Raw genomic sequence first — 27,266 nt, 5'->3', positions numbered from 1 at the left:
TAAATAAATAAATAAATAAATAAAATGGAGGAATGTGTCATTAAGGAATCTGAGGACTCATGATTTTGAGCATCATCAACCCTATCCCATGTGTCATGGTCCAGTTTCCAACGAGGGCTCTGGCTTTGGCATAGAAAATATGTAATGTTTAATAAGAGTTTAACCTTCTTTAGAGCTCTGTTACGTTTAATATTAACTCCTACTCTTGGTCCTGAGCATTCCCCGCCTTCCTACTGCAGGAATTAAGAGCCTCTTTCAATGCTACCAAATAGGCCTCTGGCTTTCGCATTTAGCTTTTAATTGCAAATTATCTTTTCCTTATCTTTTCCTAGGGCATCAGTGGAGCTTTGCAACTGTCACTCTTATTAGCATAGATTTTCACATCTGCATATGGAAGACCTTTCAATGGAGTAATAGCTGCCAAAACATTATTTTGGGTTTGACAGGTTCAGATAATAAGAGTTTTTAATGGAATCTCCCAAAGTTTGAAGAGAAACCAGAAAACACATTATTTTTAGTGGTTTCGGCATAAGTAAGCAATAAAGGCCAAATGATGGTCTTAGCATTATTTGAAAGCAGTAGTTCTCAATCGGGAGCAAATCTGCCCCCTGGGGGATATTTGGCAATATCTAGAAACACTTTTGATTATGAATACCCGGAAGGAGCCAGGAGTACCGGCATCTACTCGGTAGAGGCCAGGGATGCTGCTAAACATCCTACAAATATACAGGAGGTACTGCTTCCCCACAGCCCCCCTTCCCACCAACTCTCCCCCATGAAAAAGTAGTATGCCTTCCAAATATCAACAGTTCCAGTTGAGAAACCCTGACTTAAAAGTTACTACCTTCAGGGGCACCTGGGTGGCTCGGTCAGTTAAGCACCCAACTTCCACTCAGGTAATGATCTCATGGTTTGTGAGTTTGATCCCATTGTGGGGCTCTGTGCTGTGCTGACAGCTCAGAGCTGAAGCCTGCTTCAGTTTCTGTGTCTCCCTCTCTCTCTCTGTCCCTCCCCTGCTGCATGCGTGCTCTCTCTCAAAAATAAACATTAAAAAATGAAAAAAAAAGTTATTACCTTCTAAGAAGAGGAAACCCCTACTATCTAAAAAATGTTTAGACTCTTGATCCTATTTTCCCAGGACCTGGTGTTAAGGAAACTTAGTTCATAGTATATGCTTCTCTAATTCCGGTTCATTGTATACAGTGCTTGACAGTGTTCATAAGGCAGAGGATTATTTTATTTGCAGGTGATCCACTTTACTGAAAAACAAACCCTCAGTTTGAATATAATGTCTCGATTTTTACTCCCATCCAAGTGCCATCCCCAATCCAAGTTCTTCCTGAAATTGAGGTGAGATAAAGGGAAGCCAAGATCTCAGATTCATTGCTAGAGATACTGTATTCCATGAGACTGAAAAAATATGAAATTCTGAGCCTCGGGTGGCCCTCTGGAAACATTACAGTCCTGCGGTTCTTCTTAGGCTATCAGCCAGACCTACAGGTTTTGCGATTACTGCTGCCAGCCTCGAGGAGGAATGACTGCAACCCTCTGCACAAGGCCAACAGGTAACGCGTCCCAGCAGATTCAGCCGGGCAGCCCTGGGTCCCACGTAAACTCCGCGCGAACTGCGCTCATTGGAAGGTGGGCGGGGCGCGAGGGCAGTAGGGGGGCCACAAACCTCCTCCGCGCACTAGACCCGCAGCCAGGCAGCCGGGCAGCCCAGACAAGTCCGGGTTGGAGGGGGCGGTCCCGGCAGCGGGCGCAGGCGCTAGCTAGCGCCTTCACCCAGGCCCCACCGCCCAGCCCTCAGTCGCGGTCCGCCCCCTGAGGGGCGGAGGAGGGCGCGCGAGCCGCGGCCGCCAGGGCCCGCCCCTTCGCCTTCCAGAGCAAGCGGGCGGCGCGGGGAGGCGGGGCCCCGGCGGCCGGCCCTGTCTGCGCCTCGCTGGCCTCGGAGCTGGCAGACGCTCGGGGGAACATGGCGGCGGCAGAACTGGCTGTCCCGGCGCTCCCCAACAGCGGCGGCGCGGGGGCGCCGTCGGGCACGGTCCCCGTGCTCTTCTGCTTCTCGGTCTTCGCGCGGCCCTCGTCCGTGCCGCACGGCGCGGGCTACGAGCTGCTCATCCAGAAGTTCCTCAGCCTGTACGGCGACCAGATCGACATGCACCGCAAATTCGTAGTGCAGCTCTTCGCGGAAGAGTGGGGTCAGTACGTGGACCTGCCCAAGGGCTTCGCGGTGAGCGAGCGCTGCAAGGTGCGCCTCGTGCCGCTGCAGATCCAGGTGGGTCCCGCCGGAGGGCCGCGCGCCCAGCCGCTTCTCCCGGTCCCCGTGCGTCTCTGTCTCCGCCCCCGCCGCGCTCCTCAGGTGCCCCGCGCCGCCCTGGAGCCGGGCCCTGCGCGCCTCGCCGGCTTGGAAGGGCGGTGGGGCGATCGCAGTCCTCGGGGACGGCCCAGAGAATGGGCCAGTAGGAAGGTGACGGTCAGCAGCTGTCCGCCCCCGAGGCGGGGGCGGGGGCCTCCCAGCGGGTCGCGGCGCGAGCGAACGCCCCCACGTGTGTGGTCCTCGATCTCCCGCATCAGCTTTGTGTGCCTGGAGCACGTCCAGCCGCCTGCGTAACCTAAGGGCTGTGCGGTACTAGCTGTGATTTTATTTTGGGCTCATGCCGAATGGGGTAAAGAGTTGATGCGGAGTATTGGCCTTAGGGTTACCCGGAGTTGTGTTTACCACTTGCGGAAACACAAACTTCAGGAGTTAGACCTTTCCCCCCCTCTCCCCAGCTTTCAGTTTCTTGAGCTTAAGCTTCCCCTAACCTTAAGTGAAATAACCCTTTGCGTAGCCTTTTCCTGGTATCCGGCTATTGAATCTGTTGATTATATATGCGTCGCCTACGTTGAAAAAGTCATTTGACTCTAGGACTGTAATACCTTGTTAATTACCCAACTTTTCCTAGACCACGATTTTCTGGCTTGAGAAAGTTGATGCACCTGAGGATTATTTTATAGCTTTAAATTTTTTTTTTTTGAAGCTGTGCCGTAATACTGTGCGGGTTTGTCTCCTGTCCTTTTTACTCTCAGAAGATTAACTGGAGGATTTATATTGTTGAAAAGAAAGAACGTAAGGTATATTTTAAATACTACACTGTCCACATTTTTTTTTTTCTTTAGTTGAGAAACTGATAAGCTATTTCTTCCGAAGACCAAACTGAAATGTGGGATTCAGGCTTAGAAGGCATTTTAATATTCAAATGTCATATTCTTAAGATTATTCTCTAGATTCGTTTTTTCCAGCTGTATTCGGCTGCAGAATTGTTCTTGTTTCCTGTCACACCAGCACCCATGCCAGAAGCTTCCAAAGCAGGTACTTTTTACTTGGATAAATTTCTTAGGTTCACAGGACAAAGGCAGTGAGATTCCATTGTCTATTCCTGGAGATCCTAAAGGGATATCTCTGATCCCCCAGAATTTGCCCTGGTGTCCATGCTGGGAATTGTGGTTTGTAGGTGTTTACTACACCCCCATTTTTATGTCTTCAAGAGTTTTCGTGGCTGACACCTCTTTGCAACCTTCTTTGTCAGTGTATTTAGATAATTGCTGCCAAAATACCCAAGAAGTTGGATGCCCCTTTGACAAATCCATTAATAAAGGCCAGAATCCAAATGCTAACTGAGGAGATATGGAGCTATCCTGAGGATGCAGACTTCTTTGTGATGCATTTCCTGTAGTGGTTGGGAGGGAGGGTGGGCAGTTCCCTGATAAGATGTTATGCTGAATCAGGGACTGCCCACCCCACATCTGTAAGTCTTCCCCCCCCACCCGCCTGCCCAAGATAAGATTTTTTATTTTGAAAAATTCAATGCCCAGGTATGCCAACTCTTTTTAATTAAACATGTGTATACCAGAAACATCCTATACATTCTCAAAAGGCATTATATAATTTAGGTCACTTGTGGCTTTTGAAGTATTTTGCTTGGTACAGAAGATAACAATTTTTTTGGTGATGATGTTTAAAATAAAAATTATAATAATAGCAGTATTCTGTTCCATCTTGTTAAAAATGTTATTTATACTTCACTAAATAGTCCAAGAATTCCTAAGCCTCTGTTATATAATACTTCATATATTTCAAAGTTGTAAAAAATATTTTTCTTTTATATTATCTCATTTTAGTACTCATCATACTTTGACTTGTTCCGCTGGGTGCCTCCCTTAGCCTAAAAATAATGTGGAAGGACACACACCTCATATATATCCATAAACCTATTCTGAAGCCTGTTTTTGTGTATTTATGTCTGAGTATACTTAGAGAAGTGAAGGGGAAGCTATTTCTTTTCATGAACGCTTTATTACATGGTTTTGGAACCTAGCTGGTTTTAGGAACCTTTAGGTTTTAGGAATCTAAAGACATGGACATTTTGTAGCTAAATGAGACCATAGAGTTCATGACACCAACATTTGAGTGGCAGCGTTAAGTGCCTGGCACAGTGAAAGCAAACATGGATAAGACCCAGTTCTTGTTCCTTACCTGATACCGTAACTCTCACTTTGCAAAAGAGCAGAACAGATGGGAAATTGCCCAAGACTCCAAGGTGATGGTGGAGCTGGCAGAGCTGGGAAGGGCCTTCCTTTTAGCTGCCTATAGCATTCATCTTTTCTTTTTGTGCTTAATGAAAGCATCACGCTGAATAGAAACCGGCCACAAACTTGAGCTTGTAATATCATTTGTTTTGCTGGTGTTCATTGCTCTTTGTTAACGATGCCTGTCGCTTAGGAAGGCTCAAGATGGCCCATCATTGAGGTGCTGCTACTGGGCATGGCAGGCCCCTTCTCCCAGAAGCAGGGATAGAGAGCATAAATTTGGCCAAATGTACTGCTTAAATAATGTAACTTGTTATTTTTTCTTCCTGAACATAGACCTTAGAGCCTCGAGGGCCCTGGCTCACATACTGTATATTCTAGAATTTATTCTCAATTTACATAGGGTTGTGACTTTGCTTTCATGCTTGTTCTGACTGCTACTGCTACTGACCTTGTAAAACACAGTGGTCGCTTGTGCCATACTGTCTGCACCCTGGTTGGTTAAGCAATTCTGTGGGGACTGATCTTTGAGACTGCCGTTGCCAGTGTTGGACCTTTGCGTGTCTTCTCTGAAACACTCTGTCAAAATGACCGAGTGTCCGTTGACAGCTCAGGTAGCTGCAGACTGCTCATGTTTCAAGCATGGTTTATGTGTCTTCTGCTTTGTCGGAATGCTTGAAGTCTGAGGAATTTTGAGACACAGAAGAAGAAATGTAAATGAAAGGATTATACGGTGGGAATTTAGGTCATTTTTATAACTTCCAGTTTTTAATTTTTTGAAAGGTGTTTCCCAATTTTTAACTAATTGAAACATTCAACCCTGGAAATACCTGTAAATTTGATACCATATAACCACCACTTTATTTTCCAGCTTGTCACCAGGGAAAGCAGAGCCCAAACAGAAGGGAGGAAGAAATGGACATTTTAGGGAGGATGCCAGTGACGCCATTTTGCCTCCGTACATATGAGGGAAGGCTCTGGCAGCTTTGTGTGGGCAGAAGATAAGGGCTTCCCTGGGAAGGTTATTTTGACCTTTCCTGAGATGGTTAATTGGGAGGGGATTTGACTCCAGCTTTCGCTTTCTTGGAGGTTTGTTGCTACTGTTACTGTTTTTAACAGGGGGCATGGACATTTTTAGCTAGAAGAGACCCCAGGGTTTGTGGTGGGAAGGGAGAGAAGGCAGGGTTTGGAAAGAAGAGGGAAAAGAAGCTGTACCCCCTTGGGCTTGCTGGTTTGAAGGTGGCAATGTTTGATAACGAAACCTTGACCGTGGGAGCATGTAGGAGGAGCAGGAAAATGATAATGATGAGAAACAGTGGAGAAGCAGGCCTGACAGATCTCTGGGAGGTGACCAGTGTCAGGGCGCTGAGGGGAAACAGCTGGATCTTGAGGGTGTGGTTTGCCTCTACTCCATTGGTTCAGTGGGGTTGTGTGTGTCACGTTCAAAAAAGTTAACATTTAATGCTTTGGATTACTGCCCAAAGCATTGTATATCCACCCCCCCCCCCCCCCCCCCCGCCCCGGAGGCTACCTGTAAATATGTGTGTTCATGACACTCTGTGTTTCAGAGTGGAAACTATGCATTTTTTGATTGATTACATGCAGCTCATTGGATCCTTGAAGTAGCCCTCTGAGGGAAATGCTGTTTGGTTGCTTTATTAAGAAACTGCTGTTTGAAAATGTTAATGATTTGTCCCATTTCATGTAATTGAGTTCAGTGAAATTGAGATTTGGTCTCAGATTCCAACGCCCACAGCTCTGTGGTGTAGGGAGCCTTGTAACCCCAGGGGGATCACATCGCTGAAATCTGTTTTCAGGGAGTCAGTCCTCGAGCAAGGCCTTACTGTTACTGTGGTAATCACATTTGCTTGGAAACACTTCTCAGTGAAATAATGATACCCTGTACCCCTTTGGACTCTCTCCCAAGCACATCATTCATGCCTATCTTGTGACTGTAATAGACTCCTACAATTTTGAACACATCATATTTACAATTCCAAACTTTTTTTTTTTTTTTTTTTTTTTTTTTTGAGAGAACAGGTGAGAGAGGCAGAGAGAGAATAGAATCTCAAGCAGGCTCCGTGCTCAGCAAAGAGCCTGAGGTGGAGCTCAATCCCACGACCGTGGGATCATGACCTGAGCCGAAATCAAGAGTCAGATGCTCAACTGAGCCACCCAGGCGCCACTACAATTCCAAACTTTAATCATTCCTAAAGGTACACAGTTTACACACTGTAGTAGTTCGCCCTGGAAGGCTGCTGTAACAAAGTGTCACAAACTGAGTGGCTTATACGACAGAAATCTGTTTCTGCACAGTCCTGGAGGCTAGTGATCAGGGCTGACTCCTTTTGAGGGCTGTGAGGGAGAATCTGTTCCATGTTTCTTTCCTGGCTCTTGGTGGTTTGCTGGCAGTCTTTAGCATTGCTTGGCTTATAGACCCATTACTTTAATCTCTGCCTTCAATTTCACAAGGCCTTCTCCGTCCAAATTTCCCCTTTTTATAAGGAGACTGGTGGTGTTGGATTAGGCACTCACCCTTTTCCATTATGACCTCATCTTGACTAGATTTTCAGTAATTCTCTTTCCAAATAAAGCCACTCTTTGAGGTACTGGGGGTTACGAATTCACCATATGCATTTTGAGGGACACAACTTAACATATAACACCATGTATTACTTTTACGGAAGAACAGAACTGGTACACAGAGCATCCCTAAGCAAGGCCATCCTCCCCGTATGTGTCTGCCCTGAGTACCCTGAGGCACTCAGCATGGGAGGTACAGGTTCCTTGCAGATGTACAGCCATTGTGAGAAAATGTCAGAACACATTTTCACTAGAAGAGGGGAAAATAGTGTCATGTTAATGGTTATAATGTACTTGGGGATGAAAAGTTTTTTGTCTTTGAAATCTAAGGTCAAATAACAGCTATGACGGTTCTTAAGAAAGTGGTCACCAGTTTATATTGGAACACTTTTTTGTTGGGGAAGCTACTGGCTCCAATCAATTTTTTGTATTTAAATATTTATTGGAATACGTATTACCTGTATGTGTATATACAGGGTTGTTTGTAGATATATAGATATATGAAGGTGTGTATGTATACATCCATATATTTTTATATGTGAGTTTTTCATGATTCCTGAATATGCATCGATCTGTAGTTGTATTTTGCTTGGGATGGCACTTGGTCAAGACCACTTTTAATTTGCTAGCCTGCAAATTCTCTTCCACAATCCATTGCTGGATTCTAATTATTTAGTGGTCATGTCTTCCGAGGTCCCCCTGGGCTATGAAAGTTTTTCAGACTTGTACTGTTTTTGATGTCATTGACAATTTTGAGGCATACTGGTCAGATATTTTGGTAGAATGTACCTCAGTTTTGGTTTATCTGATGTTTTTCTAATGCTAAACATGGGGTTTTGGGATTTTGAGAGCCAGATCATGAAGGTTGTTGTCATCACATTTTATCTTATATACTATCAATGTGACCTCACAGATTATCTCAGTTTTGATCACCTGGCTGAGGCAATGTCTACCAGGTTTTTCCACTACAAAGTCACCATACTCCCTCTATATTCTACTTTGAGGAAGCAAGTTACTTGGTGCAGACCATGTCCTAGGGGGTGTCAGGAGTTAAAGTCTGACTTGCTTGGAGAAGGCTATCCGAGCATTTTTCATTAACTAAGTTATAATCAAATCATCGCTGCATAATAATCTGCCTTGCCATTATCTCTATGGTTTCTCTCTGTGTTTGCTGAAGGCCTGCAGGTAAGTTCCTATACTAGAAGGGTTTTGCAAGGTGGTGAGGATTTTATGGCTGCATTTTCTTACGTCCCCAGTCTTTGACGACTATGACATATATCTGATGTGGTTCCTTGCCTGGAACAGGATACCTCACAGTCTGAAAGGAGATAGAGGGAAGCACCAGGTAACAGAAACCCCAGGAGACCACAGCTCTCAATATTTAGGATTTCTGGGTAGGGAAGGTTTTATTCCTTTCAATATCCCAGTATTGAGTATTTTGACCATTTTAGTATTGTGGTCCTGGGGTATTACATAATTTAACATTCTCTGAGTTGAGCGTGCTCTAAAATGATCTTGTCCCAGTTTATACGTTATGTACATACTGTTACTCCTCCACTAGAAGGCTAGAGTGTGGAACTAGTTGAATTGTGATCTGCTTTTATTGTATTTTGAATCTTTTCTCTGTCATCTATCATTTCTTGCTGATACCAGTTTGCCTGTCTCCAGCAGTTTCCTTTCTGGTTTGCCGTTTATAACCTTTTGTGAATTTAGAGTCCGCACAACTAACCGTGTTAGGAATGTATACAGAGTTTGTCCATTATCTGAAATGAGATCCATGAGCTGAAGATACAGCAGGTATGAGCTGTAAGGATGATAGTGTGTGTCCATCCAGCACACGTAAGCCTTTCCCCGTTTACTTTGCCTGCTTCCTGCTCTCATAGCCGTGGAGTGGCGAGAATGGCTGAGTAGCATTGCTGTAATCTGAAGCAGACCAGTTGTGGGTCAGCTGCATTTTGTAGTGTGCCCTAAACACATTGTGGATGACTAGGGACCCACTTGGATTTTGAGCCCTTTTAGCCAAAATTTAATTTTTCCTGAGAATTTAAAGTACATATTCATATATAGTGATTGGTTTTTAAAATTGTGTCCTGAGTACCTCTGTATACATCATACTGCTTTGGAAAAGGACCAAAATGGAAGCATGACACCTGCATTAAAATTGAAGTAAGCAAACAGTTAAAGATAGAATGTATAATTTAAGATGACTGAATATTTATTTTAATCAGACTCTATTGGCAAAATAGGAAAACCCTGTACCTGATGTTAGAATTACAGATGGCACATCCGTTCTGCCATGACCTTGGTGTTGCATGTCTGTAGAGTTCATACCAAAGGAAGGTTGATGCCAGAGTGCCTCAGACCAGCACATAGATAATAAAGTACAAAGTTACTAGAACAGTCATACCACTCAGGATAAAAGATTCCTTTTAATGATTCATTTAATTCCTGTAGCAGTTGTTTCCTGAGAAGTTGCCCTGGGCACTGACACTAAGGCAGGGTCTAGGGCCAGGCTGGTGGGGAAGCCACCACCATGTGATTGGGACGTGGGTTTCTTTAGGAAATTATTAACAGCTATTATCTATGGGTGGTTTTAGGGCAAAACAGGGTAGCTAGAGGGGAGGCTTAGGAGGTGGCTAGTAAGAGGAAGAGTATGGGTTCATTCAGGACCGGGCTGCTTCCTTTATATATATGCTCTCTGAAATTAGAGAAGGTAGGAAGGAAAGAAGCATGGGCCTTGAAGAATCTATGAGTGACATTAAATTCTTATATTCAACAGTGTTTTTTACTTTTTGGTAAATCCATCTTGGGCCCAAGTTGTAGCCCAACTATAGTAATTAACGTAAAGCTTGGTGATCTAATGCCTGCTTTTAACCTTAATTCATTAATTTCTTGATGGTGATGAATCTTTTTAAGAAAGCAAGTGTCACCTTTATGTCTGTCTGTTTAACGGTGGTGATGTGTTTGGCATCATTTTATTGCATTTCTTTTTTGAACTCTAAGAAATTATTCCTGAGAACAGCATCTTGATATTTCGTGTGTTGATGACAGCAGCAAGCCTGGAGTTCTTTTTTTTTTTTTTTTAAGTTTTTTTATATATTTTTGGGGCAGAGAGAGAGGAGAGGCAGAGAATCCCAACCAGGCTCCTCACTGTCAGCGCTGAGCCCATTGTGGGACTCGAGCTCATGAACAGTGAGATCATGACGTGAGCTGAAAAGAAGAGATCGTGAGTCAAACACTTAACTGACTGAGCCACCCAGTGGATTGCCCAGTGGATTTCTGTTTTTTTAGATATATGTTTTCTAGTCTCTGCTACAGATTATTTTCATTGTTACTTTTCATACTTGTAAGCATTGCCAGCATCAAATTTAAGTTGTTTACTATCATAACGTTTTTTTCCAATTACAAAAGCAGTGCGCATTTTTATTTTTTATTTTACTTATTTAGTGCGTGTGAGAGAGAGTGGAGGAGGGGCAGAGGGAGAGGGTGAAAGAGAGAATCTTAAGTGGGCTCCACGCCCCAGTGCTGAGCCCAATGTGGGGCACGATCTCGCCACTGTGAGATCATGACCTGAGCTCAAATCAAGAGTCAGATGCTTGAGCCACTCAGGCACCCCAGTGTGTATTTTTAAATATTATCGGGAAGGGTTTTTAAATAGCATTTGGAGAATATAAGAAAACCATAAAGAAAAAAACATTGCTAACTCCCGTTAAAACAGTTAATGGTAGAATGTATAATTTAAGATGACTGAATATTTATTTTAATCAGACTCTATTGGCAAAGTAGGAAAACCCTGTACCTAATGTTCGAATTACAGATGGCACACCCATTCTGCCATGACCTTGGTGTTGCATGTTTGTAGAGTTCACACCAAAGGAAGGTTGATGCCAGAGTGCCTCAGACCAGCACATAGATAATAAAGTACAAAGTCACTCGAACAGTCATACCACTAAAGATAAAAGTGGTATCTACTTGTTAATACTCATATATTTGCTTCTTCTTCTTGATAAGAGTCTCCTATATTTGCTTCTATCTTCTATTTGTATTTTTACATTATTGAAATACTATTGAACTGTGCTCTCTTTTTAAAATTAACATTAGATTATGAGCATTTCTTTGTAGATGGCTCAAATTTTTTGAAAACTTATTTGCATATGTTATTTTGGTTCTCTAGAAAATGTTTTATCATGTGAATGTGTTAAAATTTGTGTAGTCATTTCTGTATTGTTGGTCCTTGGTTTATTTCTAATTTTCACTATTGAAAGCAATTCAGGGAACATCTTTGGATAATTTTTTTTTGTTTGTTTGTTTTTGTAATTCGAATCATTTCTTTTAGATAATAGTGGTAGAAATTGACTTACTGGGTCAAACAGTAGGAACACTTTTCTCCTTCATTGACCTCCACTGAAAATAAATGTCGTTGTATAACGAGTGCTAAATCATTCTTTTTTCTTTTTTTCTCAGCTCACCACCCTGGGAAATCTTACACCTTCAAGCACTGTGTTTTTCTGCTGTGATATGCAGGAACGATTCAGACCAGCCATCAAATATTTTGGGGATATAATTAGTGTGGGACAAAGATTGGTATGTTTGTTTGTTTATTTTTTCCAGTTTGCAGAAGCATGATATACATTTATATATATGCAGATTGTATATTACTAATTGTCTTTGTTTGTTTGTTTGTTTGTTTTTTCCAGTTACAAGGGGCCCGGATGTTAGGAATTCCAGTTATTGTAACAGAACAGTATCCTAAAGGTCTTGGAAGCACTGTTCAAGAAATTGATTTAACAGGTGTCAAATTGGTACTTCCGAAGACCAAGTTTTCAATGGTATTGCCAGAAGTAGAAGCAGCGTTAGCAGAGATTCCTGGAGTCAGGAGTGTTGTGTTATTTGGAGTAGAAGTAAGTACTTGTTGTTATGTTTTGGGTACAATGTCATTTGTAAAATCTTGATATGTCCACAGTGCCGTTTTGTAGATAGACTAGGTGGTAGGCGGTAGTAATGATGAAAAATAGCCACCCTTTATTAAGTGTTGACTGTGTGCAAGGCAGTGATCTGCATCTGTTGATTCATTAAACACTCCCCAGTGAGTTTCTGAGCCAATTAAGTACTTTTCATCTCCCCCTGTTATGTAGATGAGGAAACGAAAATACAGATGTTGTACCACTTGCCTAGGGTCATACTGCTGGTTATGGGATGGAATTGAATTTGAATGTGGGTTGATTGATTGTTGCGCCTTTCCTTTTAACTACTTTTGGAGCATGTTTTTATTAAAGGCGTTATTTTTATTTATGTGTTGTAGGATTTCATGTTGGTCATGTTTTTGCTGTAGAAAAAACCATAGAAATCATGTATTTCATTGTCCTTCACGCTTGATCGCTTATATACCTTTTTAAAGGAACAGAAAACCCATAGATTCTTAATGCTGATTAAAATGATTTTTTGATTTTTTTTGGATATCTATGAATGGAATACATGTATTTATTCATAGCATTTAAACAACTATTGAATTAAATTTAAAAGTTATGAAAACTGTAAAAACAATGCAGCCCAAATAGTGTTACTTTAATACACCTATGATGTATTGATGGTAGGATTTATACAGTAGGCTTTAAGATGTAGCCTAGGGTTTAGATATACGTTACATATTTCTGTATTTTGACTTCGATAATGACAATATAGGGTAAGCTTGTTTGTATTAATGTCATGCCAAATACTGTTGCTGACTTCTGCACTTTTTTTGCTCATTCATCATTGTTCTACCTCATGCCTAATCAAAATCATCTTTGAACAGTCCTCCAGTGCTAATTTTAATGAAATGTCAGTTGATAATTCTCCAAAGCTCACTTGTCATGTGCACATAAGGTTGGCATCCTGGTATTACTGAAATGTGCTTTCATTGCTTATATAACCCAGTTATTGTTGGGACATGTTTTTACTCTGTATTCTCTGCTAATGAATTGTTACAAGTTAGTACTTACAAAAATGGAATCTATAGAGTACATCTGCTTGTGCTGTATACTGGATATTTTTTGCCTTTGTCACTTGTTATTTTTAACTTGGCCTACCTTTACTACTGGGTACCCAGTAACAACTTAGTTTTTCTACTTGTTTCTCAATATGCAGGACTGCTGACTCATTCTTTGTGTTAGGCACTCAGTGTGAGTTCAGAAATAAACCCGACTGCAAGTGGCATCAAAACCGAGTGGTAGTAGTCAGTCGTATGAAGGTCATTCAGATGACAGATGAAAATCTTCAAAAACAAAAAAAAAATTCTCACAGAGCTCTAAGAATATGTTCAAGTTCCCAGTGTGAAAAAAACCTGATGTAATCCAATTCCTGACTTTACAATGAAGAAACCAAAGCCTGAGATGCTGTTTATTTTCAAGAGCACCTAGCAAGTTAGAGGCAAATCTAGGTGTAGGACAAGGTCGTGAGAGCTGTAGTATTCTTTCTGCTTTATCATGGTGTCACACATTTGTACAATGCTTTACTGCGTTTTTACGTATGATTTTTTAATTTCCTACTAGACTCATGTATGCATCCAGCAAACAGCTCTGGAACTAGTTGGCCGAGGTATTGAGGTTCATATCGTTGCTGATGCCACCTCATCGAGAAGCATGATGGACCGGATGTTTGCTCTTGAGGTACTTGTCCTGGTTTCAAACAAATGATTGGTAAAATTTTCCAAATTAATTTCAAGAATAATGAGTACTTCACAGCAATGAAGCATTTACCTCTTCAGTTTGAGTTGTACTCTGACCATAGCGGACTCACTGACTTCCAGAGTCGTGTGCTGACCAACTTTTGAGGTCTTGCCACCATATTGTTTTAGATCTTCTGTCTCCTGAGGTCTGGAGTTCTAGTGATACCAAAAGCTCTTGCACATCTTTCATTGGACTTTGTTTTGGTTTGATGTTTGAACTTCTAAGAGGTATTCCAGAAAGCTTAGTCTGAACCATTTAGAGATTTGCAAATCAAAAATAGCCCACCTTGGTTTAACTCAGCCAAGATGTAGCCCCAAACTAGGGTGTGGTGGGCCTAAGACTGACTCTGCTTATATTAAGCTTCCTCACATGTGAATCTCTGGGACTAGGAGGTATGTCACTGCCTGTGGACACCACTCAGACACATTGTTTCTTGGCTGTCTGCACTAGCGTGTCAGGTTGGATCATAGTCAGGGAATCAGTGATGTTTTGTCAAGGTTGCTTAACAGTCGTCTTCTGTAAGCATTTTCTCTTCCTGTTGAGAAGCAAACTACCACATAATTGTTTGAAACATTCACTCCACATTGTGGATTGTTCTCTTTCTCTCTCTTGTTTAATTCTAATTCTGTAATAATTTTAGAGTAATGTCCATGTAGATTGAGTTGGCAAGTTTTTTAACTGATTATTTCTGTTGAGAACGGGAAATAGAAATTGTTGTTTTTTGTTTTTGTTTTTTTTTTTTTTGAGATCCTCCAGTGTTGGGGCACAAGCTGGCCTGTGAACCACTTTCTCTGTTGGATTGCTAAATCATTTCATTAGCTCACAGTGTGCCCAAGGGTGGTGAGGTAGGGCAAATGAAAAAGAGTCAGAGGGAAGAGAGGAGAAAAGTCAGTGCAGAGGGTTGATGCAGAGGCATCTGGGGAATTGGCAACAGCAGTTGTTCTAAGGCCCTGGTTGGCCATCCCTTCTCTAGGAGGGCCGAGGTCCAGAACTTGGAATACTACAAACATCCAAAAAAAAAAAAATCTTACTTCCTTATAAGTTGCAAGGACTTTTGTCATACATTCAAGTTAGTTTTTGAGACATGTCTTTATATTATGGCATTTATCAAGTTTGTTGGCAGTTCTGTTTTCTCACCAGACTAAAAACATAGTCAGGATATTTACTCATTCTTTCAGAAGTAGTCTCATCTCAGTGATGAGGAGTCAAAACACTGGAGGGATGATAATACTGGTTTGAATGCAGGTTGTGACATTTAGTAAATCTGTGTCCAAGGACAGTTTAGCTAGTACATATGCCTCAGATTTCTTACTGGTGAAATGGAAATAGTCATAGCCACTACATGGCAGGATTTGCTGCAGGTTAAATGAGATAATGTGTTGATGGCATTTAGTGTAGTGCCTGATAACAGTAAACACAGGTTAGCTGCTTGTTATTATTGTTATTAAATAAATTGTTATTATTTATAATCGTCTCTATGAGGTTAGTCTTCTCTGAAACGTAGAAGCATTACATCAGCTTGTAATACCCAGAAGGGACCAGTCGTGAGAAGTTCTCAGGAGGGAAGGAAAGAATCTGGTGTGGGTGGCTTTGGCAGAGACAGAGCCCCCAGCACTGCCTTGGGGTGCAGCGTGGAGGTTGAAAAGTTAAAAAAGAATGAGGTCAGGTGTTGATGGAGGAGGCATGCCACATTGCACAATTTTCTCTTGGTCTTTCTTAATTTTATATTCGAGGTGTTGTAGTTTATACCTCATTTATTGGGAGAAATGTTAAGTATCTTTCTTTTAACGTGTGACTTTGAAAGCTAAATAGCAGTTGGGCCAGTTTCCTTCTCTGTTCCTTTAGAACACAACTACCTAAGGAATTCCTGAAACTCCCCATATTCCCCGTTGAGATTATTATACTAAGATGGTTTATAATTACTATTACTGAAACTTCTGTGCCAGAGTTTGTGGTATGTGGGTTATTCGACAAAATATTTTGAGCACCGGCCATCTGTCAGGCATTGTTTCTTTCAACTAATAATTGGTAGGGTAAATCAAAATAAAAGAGAAGAAAACCCTCTCTGGAACTTGATACCCTTGTACTTGTGGAGGTTTGTTGATGTTGGTTGGAAATGTACTGGGTTTTGTCTTTGTTTTGCGCTTTGCCCTCTCTGAAGCTGTCATGGCTTTGTGCCCTTGCATTTGGAGATTTGTGGATCAGAGTAACTTCTTTTTCGGAGGCCTCTTTGGACTGTTTTTGCAAAGTGTAGGGGATGAATTTCAGAGGCCTAATAAGTTATATATCTGTGTGCATTAAAGATGTGCAGTTTTAACTGCCCCTTTTGAATCCAGGAAAGAAAGAGAGTTTGGGACCGGTACTGTAGGTGTTCTCACACCTCATGTTGTTGTACACGAACCTGCCTATGTCTGGACAAGTTGGTGCTTTTCTCTCTCTGCTCAGGTACCTTTCAGTTGGGGCTGGCAGGCACCATGGGAAGGTCTGGGAGTCTGTTCTAAAAGCTTTGCACATTGCTGAGCCATGCCTCCCTCATACAGGTTCTTGGCTTGATTAGTCTTGAGTCCAGTCACTACTGGCCATATCTCCATCTTGGAGCTAAGTAACACTGTGTAGGTTTCAGTTGACTAATATGTGTTTCTGTGCCTCGAGCATTCCAGCCTATTCCCGCCACGGTGACCCGCCTCAGCGTCACTGAGGATTGTTGGCCTGCGGTCAAGCAGATTGTGGTCAGCAGAGCACTAGGGAAAGCTGGTTTCTTCAGGAGTCATCTGATTTCTTCCTTCCATCTGGGAACAAACAGTTCTCTGTCCTTCTTGCCTCACTAAGGAACTAGAGAGATAAGCAAGGACTGACCTCTGTTGGCAATCTTGAGTGTAAAGCAGTTTTGCGGACACTGAAAGTATGTGATTGGGATTCAGAGCAAATCCTTGAAAGTCTGCTGGTTGAACCTTGGTCAGTGAGGAAGGCTGGGCAGGGCCGCCAGCTAGTGAGGGAGGGAGCTGCGTCTGAAGACATTCACACAGCTGCGCTGCATCCAGTCTCATATTTGTCCCCTGCCCTTGTTTCCGAAGCTAGCACACAGCCCTGGAGATTTCTTAGGGTTTTGGTATGGTAGGCAGAAGTTGACTAAAAGGCAAGGAGGAGGAAATTAGCTTCCAGAAGTCTTTAAGAAACTCAGAGATAACTTACCTGGGTTATTTGTCTCAACATAAAGAGTACTAGCGTAGCACGCTTGCTGTCTTTCCTCCCTCTTCCCTACGTAACTCTGCTGTTGGTTCATTTCTTTAGAGTTCTTGTCAGCTGCTCTGCGTGCCCTTCCACACTGGCTGTTGAGTCCAAGCTTGCTTTCTGAAGAGTAGGCTATGGCTCCTACTCCCTGCTGCGTCCTTGGGGTTAAAAAGGAAGGGGTTGCTCTGCCCGTGGGAAAATTGGGCAGGTGCATCTACAGTCATCTGAAGGATTAACCTTCACTCTGCAAGGATGTCCTGGCTCTTCATGGGACTCCTTCTTTATGAGGAGTGACTGATCTAGGTCTTTTCTTCTGACCTGCCTAGGAATTATTTCTAACCATCTGTCTTCCATGGTTCTTTTAGTAGATGTTTCTTGGGATAGCAGTTGGCCAGATTTTTCCCTGTAGTTTCTGATAACAGAGACATCTAAGAGTACCTCTCTACTCTAGAATTCTCATTCAGTTCTCGATCACTCTTTGCCTTGTTCTTGACTTTGTCTTCTTTGCCCTCTTCCTTCCCTCCTTGAGATTTCTGTCCTTGGTTCTTTATTATGGTTCCCCTGGGGCAATTTGGCCAGGACATTCATTGACCTGTCAGTGAAACTTTAGACAGCCTTAAATTTTATACTCGTGTTTAGTAATTCTGAAGTTTATGATGGTGGCAGTGGTGGTGGTTCTGTCATCATCATCCCAGGGGCACATTCCTAGACCTTGCTTGGAGGTCTTCTTTTTTTTTTTTTATTTTCTAAATTTCTTTTTGTTAATATTTATCTATTTTTGAGAAAGAGAGAGGGGCGGAGCGTGAGTGGGAGAGGGGCAGAGAGAGAGGGAGACACAGAATCCGGAGCAGGCTCCAGGCTCTGAGCTGTCAGCACAGAGCCCGATGTGGGCCTCGAACTCATGAACCGTGAGATCATGCCCTGAGCCGAAGTTGGACACCCAACTGATTGAGCCACACAGGTGCCCTCACTTGAAGGTGTTCTACCACTGGTCATTTCTTATTTACAGGAAGGACACACATGCTGTAGGTCACATGTTTGGAAATAGAGAAAAAATAAAAATCATTGTTGTGCATTCATAGTCTTGATTTCCTTTCCTCCCTGGTACATATAAATCATAATATTAGCTATGTGTTTTCTTCTGCTTATTTCTTGTCCGTATTACTAATATAGAGAATAATCATAATGGGTTTCTGGTTTGTCTCCATGAGTGAATTTGATGGTATGACTAAGGACCATGGCTTTACTAGAGGATGCTAATTAACTGTGTACTACCCTTGCTTTTGCTTCTGTAATATACTGTTCATTGTCATGCTTAGTTTTTGATTTGTCCTTATCTTTTTTTTCTTTTAAGCGTCTTGCTCGAACTGGGATCATAGTGACGACCAGTGAGGCTGTTCTGCTACAGCTGGTGGCAGATAAAGACCATCCAAAATTCAAGGAAATTCAGAATTTAATTAAGGCGAGCGCCCCAGAGTCAGGCCTGCTTTCCAAAGTATGAGGACGTTTGAAGGACTGGTCTCTTCCTCGGCATCAGGTGACAGGACTGTAAGCCCAGACAAGCTCTTGCCTCTACTAGAATTAAAACGTTCAAGTCAAAAATTGGCTCTTCTTTTGCGCCTCTTAGTAAAACGTAAGCAGTTAGACCCTTCGGGTACCAGCATTTAGTTACGGTGTTGAAGGCTTCAGGTGCTGCTTTATTCCTTTTCTTTTTGTTTTTGTTTAATGTGCTTTTATTTATTAAAAATTATAATGGAGGTGCCTGTTTTGTCTTTACTGTACCACAGATCATTATTTTCTAAAGTGAATACTCTTGTGACGTTTTCTTAAATTGTGCACTGTAAAGAAAAATATGCCGATCATGGTTTGACTTTTGTAGTATCATTCAAATCTATGTTGTAGTATGGATTCTGTGCTTTTACTTTACAGGTTGATTGAAAGAAGATTATTAGGTGAGAACTTAAAACAGGCCTTTGGATCATGTTACCCCTTTCCTTCACAATGCAGTCATCTTACTTGAGTGAGTTGCATTGATCTAACCAAACAAAATTATATTGAATAATTATGTTTCTTGAGTATGCTAATTTTCTTGTTCTAGTCATCATCACAAATTCTGTTAATGTTCTTTTTTTTACTGGGATATTTTACCTAGAAAGACTCATTGGGCCGTTGTTTGTTTTAATTTTGTAAATGGAATGATTTACAATACTGTATAATTAGTGACGAGCTGACTTTGGCTGAATGTGTTTACAGCAATCTTGAATACATATTCTAATATGCACCAGATTTAGCAAAGAGTTAAAGCCTGGGTAAAATCGAGTTTTTCAGTGTCCATATTCTTATTTGATATTTTCTCTTCCTACCCTCCAAATATTACAATTAATGCAAAGGCTTGAGTAATGATTTGGTAGTATTAATTTTGTAGTCATTGCTACTCTTCAATAAATTTATTTTCTTTAAAAACTTACTAGAGGGTTTTAAAACTTTTTTTTATATTATGTGAAATATGGAACATTGCTGTCTTTTATATTAAAGTAATTAAAGAAAATGTATTATGTGAATGAAATTATTTTGTTCCCCACAATATAGCTCTATGAGTACTATACCAGGCATTCGAGTATTTATTTAAAGGTGTAAAACTTTTGACATTTAAAATCTCTCAACCAAAGGGAGTTGTCAAAGGAAAATCCTTTGCAGGTGGGGCAAATGGATTTTACTGAAGGGCCTTTTCATTATTTAAGAGTAATTGAATTGTTTATATTTCTTTTGTCATTGTAACAGGCAGCAGCCAGCTGTCTTGTTGTGGGTGTGGTTGAGTATTTTTTCCCCCAGCAAATTTGGGTTTCAAAAAAGAAGAATCAAAGATTTCTGCACATTCTAAAATAGTTTTTAATAACTTCAACGTAGTGCTTTTCATGCAGTTCACCTGGGGATCTTGTTAAACTGCTTACTCTGGTTCAGTAGGTGTGGGGTAGGGCTTGACATTTTGCATTTCCACATAAAAGGCCACTTTGCACCAGTGCTGCTCAGAGCAAGGATTTAATCAACAACACCTGTTTCCCCGCCTCTTGTTTCCCCCCCCCCCCCCGCCCTTTGTTTTTCCCGAAATACCACCACAGTGAAGCCTTGTCAGAGCTGAAACTAATTCCCTGATCCCCAAGTTAGTTTCCTATGGCTACCATAACAGATCACCACAAATTTAGTGGCTTAACACAACACAAACTTAATATTCCTACCGTTCTGTAGGTTAGAAGCCTGAACTGGGTGTCACTGGGCTAAAATCCATCTTTCTCACTAGATTGTCAGCTCTTTGAAAGCAGGACCTGTGCAGTTTCTAGACTCATTCTAAAAATGTATTTTGAGAACCTGCTAAGTTCTAATCACCATACTATGTGCTGAGGATAAAAAGATGCCCGTGGGAAATTTCTGGTCCGATACAAAATCAGATGTATCATAGCCTCTCTGTAAATGTAAATTGAAATAGGTTATGTCAAAGGTTCAGGAATGTCAATAAACAGAAGTTCAGAGTAATTGTGAATCTGGCTTGTCCCTTCTTTCTTGCAGATCATCCAAAACAAGGTCACACGGCCTTATTATTCTGGGAAGATTGAACTGATTTTAACACATTAGGCTTTGAATTTGGAAGTGTCTACAGTTTTGTAGGATAACAATATTGTTTTAACTGCTGTAAATAATGAAGTTGAGAACATAAGCAGAACCATAGTTCAGTGTATTGAACTGTAAGGGGGTTAGGAGAAGGATTAAGATGCTTCATTTATCACAATGTGAAAATATCTGCAGAACTTTAAAATTAAAAGTAATAAAAGTGATAACCTTCTCCAACCAGGAAAGTAAATAACCTGCTATATCAATTTAAATATCACATTTCTCTAATTGGAAAATTTTCCCTTTTTAAAAGTTGGTGTTTGGATAAATTTGACCAGAGCTGGCTGAAACTATGAAGATCGTGATCTCAAAGGCCCATTTTAGCTCTAAAATTCTAAAATGGTTTGGGGCACCTGGGTGGCTCAGTCGGTTGAATGTCCACCTTCAGCTCAGGTCATGATCTGGAGCCTGCTTCAGATTCTGTCTCCCTCTCTCTCTGCCCCTCCCCCGCTCATGCTCTGTCTCTCTCTCTCTGTGTCTGTCTGTCAAAAATAAATAAACATTAAAATTAAGAAAAAATTCTAAAATGGTTTTATGTTACAAATGAGGCCTAGAGATAAATGGCTTTTCTAAAGATGCATAGATGGCTAAAGGCATAGTAGAATGGGAACCAGGTTTCGTTTAACACATCGTCTTGTGCTTCCTGACATGAGTGGTTAATGCTATAAAGATGTTTGGAAGGAGAGGGGAAAAACAATAAAAGGGATACATGTTACAGTCTATAAAACACACCCTTTACTTAGCAGAGCTAATGGGATACTCCCATGCTTACAGCTTTTCTTGTGCTGCAGTCTTCAATCTAGTGTTCTCTCCAGGTGGCTTTCTCACTAATTCGGGAGGATGGCCAATAATGTAAAATTATTTTCATTGTCAAGTAACTACACATCAATATTTGCACATCATTAATGTTTCCTTAATCCTCCGTGGAGCATTTTTGTCAACGTCTAACCTTTGATTAAAAAGAATTTAAAAATCACTAGGCTACCGTAATGAGAAATATCAATTACTTAGATGAGATTGCAATGGATTTTCCAAATAATTGAAATTGGCTTTTAGAATTCTTCCACATTGCTTTTCTTTTTCTTTTAGGTCTGAACAGATAACAAGAAAGTTTGTTTTTAGAAGAGATTGAAATCCAAAATGGTGTTTAAGTAAAAATAACCTGTTAATTCCTGTTGAGTAGAGTATACTCCTGATTTGCCGGCTGTAGGAAACAAAATTCTGAAATGGCGCCCAGAGTTCCCACTTTGGTGTGGGAACACGCAGAGGCCCCTTCTCCCAGGCAGGCAGTTAAACACCCAAGGTCAGTATGGTGTTAAAGGGTTTTGCTCAGGTGATTCAAGTTTCAAATCAGTGCATCTTTTATTCTTTTAAGTTTTTTAATGTTTAGTTTTGAGAGGGAAAGAGAGCATGAACGGGAAGGGGCAGAGAGAGAGGGAGACACAGAATCCGAAGCAGGCTCCTGGCTCTGAGCTGTCAGCACAAAGCCCTACTCGGGGCTCAAAATCACAAACCACCACATCATGACCTGAGCCGGAAGTCGGACGTTTAACTGACTGAACAACCCAGCTGCCCCAAATCAGTGTCCCTCAATAGAGGGAGGCTGGGTTTTGTGGCTTGTATCTATTCAGAGGAGATCTTAAAAAGGACTTGGCTCTTCCTGACAAAAGAGTGTGCAAGGGATTCCCCAGAGAGAGTCGGCTGCTGACTTTGAAGATGAGGGGATCACAAGCCTCAAAATGCAGGTGGCTGGCAAAGGAACAGGGACTCACGTTATGCAAGCCAAAAGAGCTGAATTCAGTCAACAACGTGAGTACGATTTGGAAGAAGATTTTCCTCCAGGAGCTCCAGACAAGAATGAGGTCTTGCTGACACCTTGATTTCTGCCTTGGGAGATCCTGAGCAGGGAATGCAGCCATCATGTGCCCAGACTTCTGATCTACAGAACTGTGAGGTAATACGTTTTCTTGTTTTAAGTCACTAAACTTGTGACTGTTGGTTACACAACAATAGGAAACTAATAATTCTTGATTTTATTTTATCTTATTTTAATGTGTAATCATGTTTACATGAAGAAAGGAAGGAAATAAGTGGGATGTTATCAAGAGAATAAAATAATGTTTTTATTTTATATTCCAGTTAGCTCCTATTTATGTGTTTCCAGAAAAGTGGGGCAGGAAGGAAAAATGTACGTCTTCTAGCCCGTCATATTAATACTGTGCTTTTTCATTGTCCTCGTTGGCTTTTTGTATTCTTGAGTGCACAGCAAGTCAAGTTAGAGCACACTTGTCATAGGAGGCTTCATTTCTTGATATAATTGTTAGTTGCACAGTACATTTTACTACCATACTCTAAAAGTCACTAGGCTTTAGATTTATTCATTGTTCTCGCAGCTGTTTCCTTGTTAAATTGTTCCTCCCTCTTCAGGCACTAAATGCAAGAAATGAAAGGGGATGTGTCTCAGAACCTACAGTTAATACACAAGTACTCACTGTTGACGTATACTGAACACATGTGGCTCTGAATTGGGCTTTTGGAAAATGCATATTGTGCTTTCAGAATAGGCTCTTTGGCAGCCTCAGCTGAAAGTGTGGAATGCTTTGTAAACTACAGGTTGGAAATGTGCAGGGTTTTTTTTTTTTGTCCCAGAGACTAAGACCCTGGAAAGAATGCATGATACCTGTGAAGAACACCCATGAAAATTGTTGGCTGCTACTCAAATGTTAGTAGTTACTTGGTCATATAGCTCGTGTGCCAATAAGTAAGTGCTTTATTCTTTTAGAGAATTCGGCAGAACCAAATATCTTAGGATGTCAGTATTCGATTTCATCAATTTGTTCATGCAGATAGACAACATCGTTTCTTCACAACATTGTGTGTGCATGTGTTCATCACCTACCCTTCTCACATGTGGGAAAAAAAAAAAAGGTCGGGGTTGTCAGTGAAGGGCATTGGCAGGAAAAAGAAGAATGGGGAGTTTTCTTACTGGAAAAGTAGCTGCTGGTTATGTAATGCATTGAGAGGTCACACCTGGCTTCATCATTAATAGCTCTGGCACCTGAAGCAAATTTCTCATCTGCACAATGAAGAGAATGGACTACACTCCATCGTGAGTAAGGTTCATTACAGTTGTAAATTCTATGCTGCACATTTTGAAAGTGAATTAAATTGAACATGTGTTTGAGTTCCCATCATCTTAGGAAATGTGTCAGGTATACCAAAATGCTTTGTGTCTATGAACTCAGTCCTCATATCCCTATGATGTAACTGAAGAACTGAGTGACTAAGTAACTTGCCCAAGGCCATTGAGCTGGTTAGAAGTGGAGAGGTGGAGATTTTGATTGGAATTTAGATAGCTTTTTGCTGTGTGCCCTCTTGCTATCCTGCTAGGTGCTAAGGAGACCTCTAAGAGCAAGCCGTAATAATGCTTAAAGCATGAGTGACAAATAGGTGTTCTTGATTCCCAAGTTTTTTCTTTTTTAAAAATTTCTTTAGTGTTTATTTATTTTGAGGCAGGGAGATAGAGCATGAGTGGGGGAGGGGCAGAGAGAGACCAGGAGACACAGAATCTGAAGCAGCCTCGGAGCTGTCAGCAGAGAGCCTGAAGCAGGGCTCGAACCCACAAACTGTGAGATCATGACCTGAGCCGAAGTCGGACGCTCAATCTACTCAGCCACCCAGGCACCCTCAAGTTTTTTCTTTATATAGGTAACCTTTTTTGCTGTCTGAGATTTGCTATAAATAGCTTGATTTTTGTTTTGCAGACTTCCCCTTTTACTTTAAATATTTAATTTCTGTAGAGAGCTCCTTGAGAAACATGAAAATTTCACTAAATGTCAACCATCGTGCTCTCTTTAAACTTCCTTTGAAGGTTCATTAAATTGCTTCACATTTGCATTCAAAAATGCAGTTTTCTTAGCTAGATACTGTTTATCGACTCCTCCAACCTCTGTGTTCAGAACTTTCAGATAAATAGCTTTTTTTCTGGTGAATGTTTGCTCTGACAAATTTAATTTCTGCTTATTTTAATGACAAAATATACTTACCGAAGACTGAATCTGTCTCTTAAACTCTTGAGTGTTTTCAGCCTTGAAGATCCGTGAAATAGAAAGTCTTTAGAGACTTGAATGTTTAGGACATAAGAACTTAATAGAATGGTGAGTAATGGGAATGCCCATACCCTATAACACTTGGGTGTTTTTGTTCGCCTTAATGACCAATCTCAGTATTCTGAGGAATTATAATCAAATAATTTGCTTTCATAACCTATAAGCATGAGTTTTCAAGCTAAAATTATTGTCAAGCTTGGGATTTCATGTTACTCAGAAGCTAAAGTGTCTGAGAGACTTTTTTTTTTACGTTTATTTTTGAGAGAGACAAAGTGTGAGTGGGGGAGGGACAGAGAGAGAGAGAATCTGAAGCAGGCTCCAGGCTCCAAGCTGTCAGCACAGAACCTGATGCGGGGTTTGAACTCATGGACCATGAGATCATGACCTGAGCCGAAGTTGGACACTTAATAGACTGAGCCACCCAGGCACTCCCAAGCAAGACTGTTCTTAGTCCAAAAGGAGTGGTTAGCCCCTCTCTGAAGGTGACCAGTTCCATAAACAACATTGAGAAGTGGCCGGGGTAGAAGCATTCAGGGCCTTAAAGACATGACACACCAGCGAGACTTGTGGGAGCATAAGGCACTGAAGGACAGACCATATCTGCCCACAGATAGAGGGTGTGTGCTGCAGGGGGGGGAGGGCAGGCTCTGATAGAGTTCTGGTTATTGTGCTAGCTCATGCTGTAGTGGCCCTCAGCAAGACTTTGTGTGAGTTCTCTGGGTTCTCCCCTATAGCAAGGGGAGTTGGAGGAGGTGACAAAAAATATTTACCCCTTCCTCTAGCCACTGGGTGTTAGAATTGAGGCTTAGAGCTTTTTCACATAACCAAGCAATGCAAACATAGTATGATGGGCCGCCCTCAATTGTTAAATGGATTCTTAGGAGGGAAAATGAATCATTGTAATTGTTCAATCAAGGATGCCCTTTGTAATTTCAAGAGAAATAGATCTTAGAAAATGCAAGCACAATTAGAAATGTATGACTAAGAAATATTACCTCATTTTCTTTTTTTTTTTTTTTTTCTTTTGATAATCATAAAAAGTGCGATGATTGGGCATAGGGTGTTGTGAGCATTTAAAAAATGGTCCCCTTTGTGGAATGTCTGAACTAGCTTAGAGATATTTTAGAGTTACTGCATTGTTGGGATTTTTTTGTTTGTGTTTTTCAAGAACAAATGGTTGAGGAGCACCTGGGTGGCTCAGTCAGTTAGGTGTCTGACTCTTGACCCTAGGTCATGATCTTAGGGTTGGGTTCATGAGTTTGAGCCCTGGTCTGGCTCTGCTCTGAGCATGGAGCCTGCTTGGAATTCCTCTCTTTCTCTCCCTTTCTCTATCCCTCCCCTCCCTGCACTCATTTGCACTGTCTCTGTCTCAAAAATAAATTCAGAGAACAAATGGATGAGTTTATTGCTTGCTTTTTTTTGAAACACATTTGATGGATTTTTCTATTAAGTAAATGGACAGGAACAAACTCCGTGATTACAGCGGTTTTGCTGAATGGTACCACACAGCTTGGTCAGAACATAATTGAAGTAGGTTGAGCATGTCCTCTTTGCTCTTGAATACTGCTCCTTACTGAAAGACCTAATAAAGATACACCTAAAAGATGCGTGCTGAAGTATTCAATGATTTCCGTCTATACTTGGAAAATAATGAGGCACAGTTCTGGAAAAACCAATCCTCCTGTGATTGTTGATAGTTGATGTACAATCCAAATTTTAACAATTTTAGTCACTTGGGGTGTGGAAAACGTGAAGTCCAGGTGCACAAGGATTTTTTTTGTGTGTTCACATCCTCCACCAATAGCTTTCTGCCACCATAGATTTTGAAGTATTAGAACAAAAAATACAAGCAGACATGAGCTACCAGGAGCTCTCTGGAATCAGTGTATGTGGGTTTATTCGTTCTTGGAGTACTGCTTTATTGATGACCCACCCTGTGAAAGCTTCCCCACTGGGGTAGAGCCGAGAGAGCTATTATTTCTGAAGGGACTCAGTCTAGTGATAGATGAAACAAAGGCCACAGAGCATGGTCAGTACAAAGATGACACATTGGACACAATCAGGGAATGCCTTAGGACAGATTCTCACCAGATGGATGATGGCTTTTTAAGTCCAAGGTACGCTTGCATTTTAATTTTCTTAGTGTTTGGTGGTTGGTTGGTTTGGTTTGATTTGTTAAAATACTTTCTGGACTTTGTTTTTTTAATGTTTATTTTTCAGAGCGAGAGCGCACAAGTAGGGGGAGGGGCAGAGATTGTCAGTGCCAAGGCCAACATGGGACTGGCACACACAAACTGTGAGATCATGACCTAAGCTAAAGGTGGACGCTCAACCATCTGAGTCACCCAGGTACCCCTGGCATTTACTTTAAATTTTTTTTTTAATGTTTATTCATTTT

General features: G+C 41.3%; 1 protein-coding gene across 1 annotated transcript; it reads left to right on the top strand.

Annotated features, from left to right (window-relative positions):
- The first annotated feature begins 1,896 nt into the window (after nt 1–1,896).
- Nucleotides 1,897–19,560, top strand: ISOC1 (isochorismatase domain containing 1). The gene is made up of 5 exons (XM_060636224.3): nt 1,897–2,278; nt 11,620–11,739; nt 11,853–12,056; nt 13,686–13,802; nt 18,448–19,560. The coding sequence occupies exons 1-5, from the start codon at nt 1,976–1,978 to the stop codon at nt 18,592–18,594; spliced, it is 891 nt and encodes a 296-aa protein (XP_060492207.1). The 5' UTR covers nt 1,897–1,975; the 3' UTR covers nt 18,595–19,560.
- Nucleotides 19,561–27,266: the final 7,706 nt, after the last annotated feature.

The sequence above is a fragment of the Panthera onca genome, chromosome A1 (genome assembly GCF_046562875.1).
Source record: "Panthera onca isolate mPanOnc1 chromosome A1, mPanOnc1 haplotype 2, whole genome shotgun sequence".
Taxonomy (NCBI): Eukaryota; Metazoa; Chordata; class Mammalia; order Carnivora; family Felidae; genus Panthera; species Panthera onca.
Note: the sequence above shows the minus strand (reverse complement) of the source record. Positions and strands in the feature narration are given on the sequence as shown.

Coding starts and splice junctions, on each gene's coding strand:
- ISOC1 (XM_060636224.3), top strand. CDS start 1,976: ATGGCGGCGGCAGAACTGGCTGTCCCGGCGCTCCCCAACAGCGGCGGC. Junction 11,740..11,852: donor TTAGTGTGGGACAAAGATTG/GTATGTTTGTTT, acceptor TGTTTTTTCCAG/TTACAAGGGGCCCGGATGTT. Junction 13,803..18,447: donor ACCGGATGTTTGCTCTTGAG/GTACTTGTCCTG, acceptor TTTTCTTTTAAG/CGTCTTGCTCGAACTGGGAT.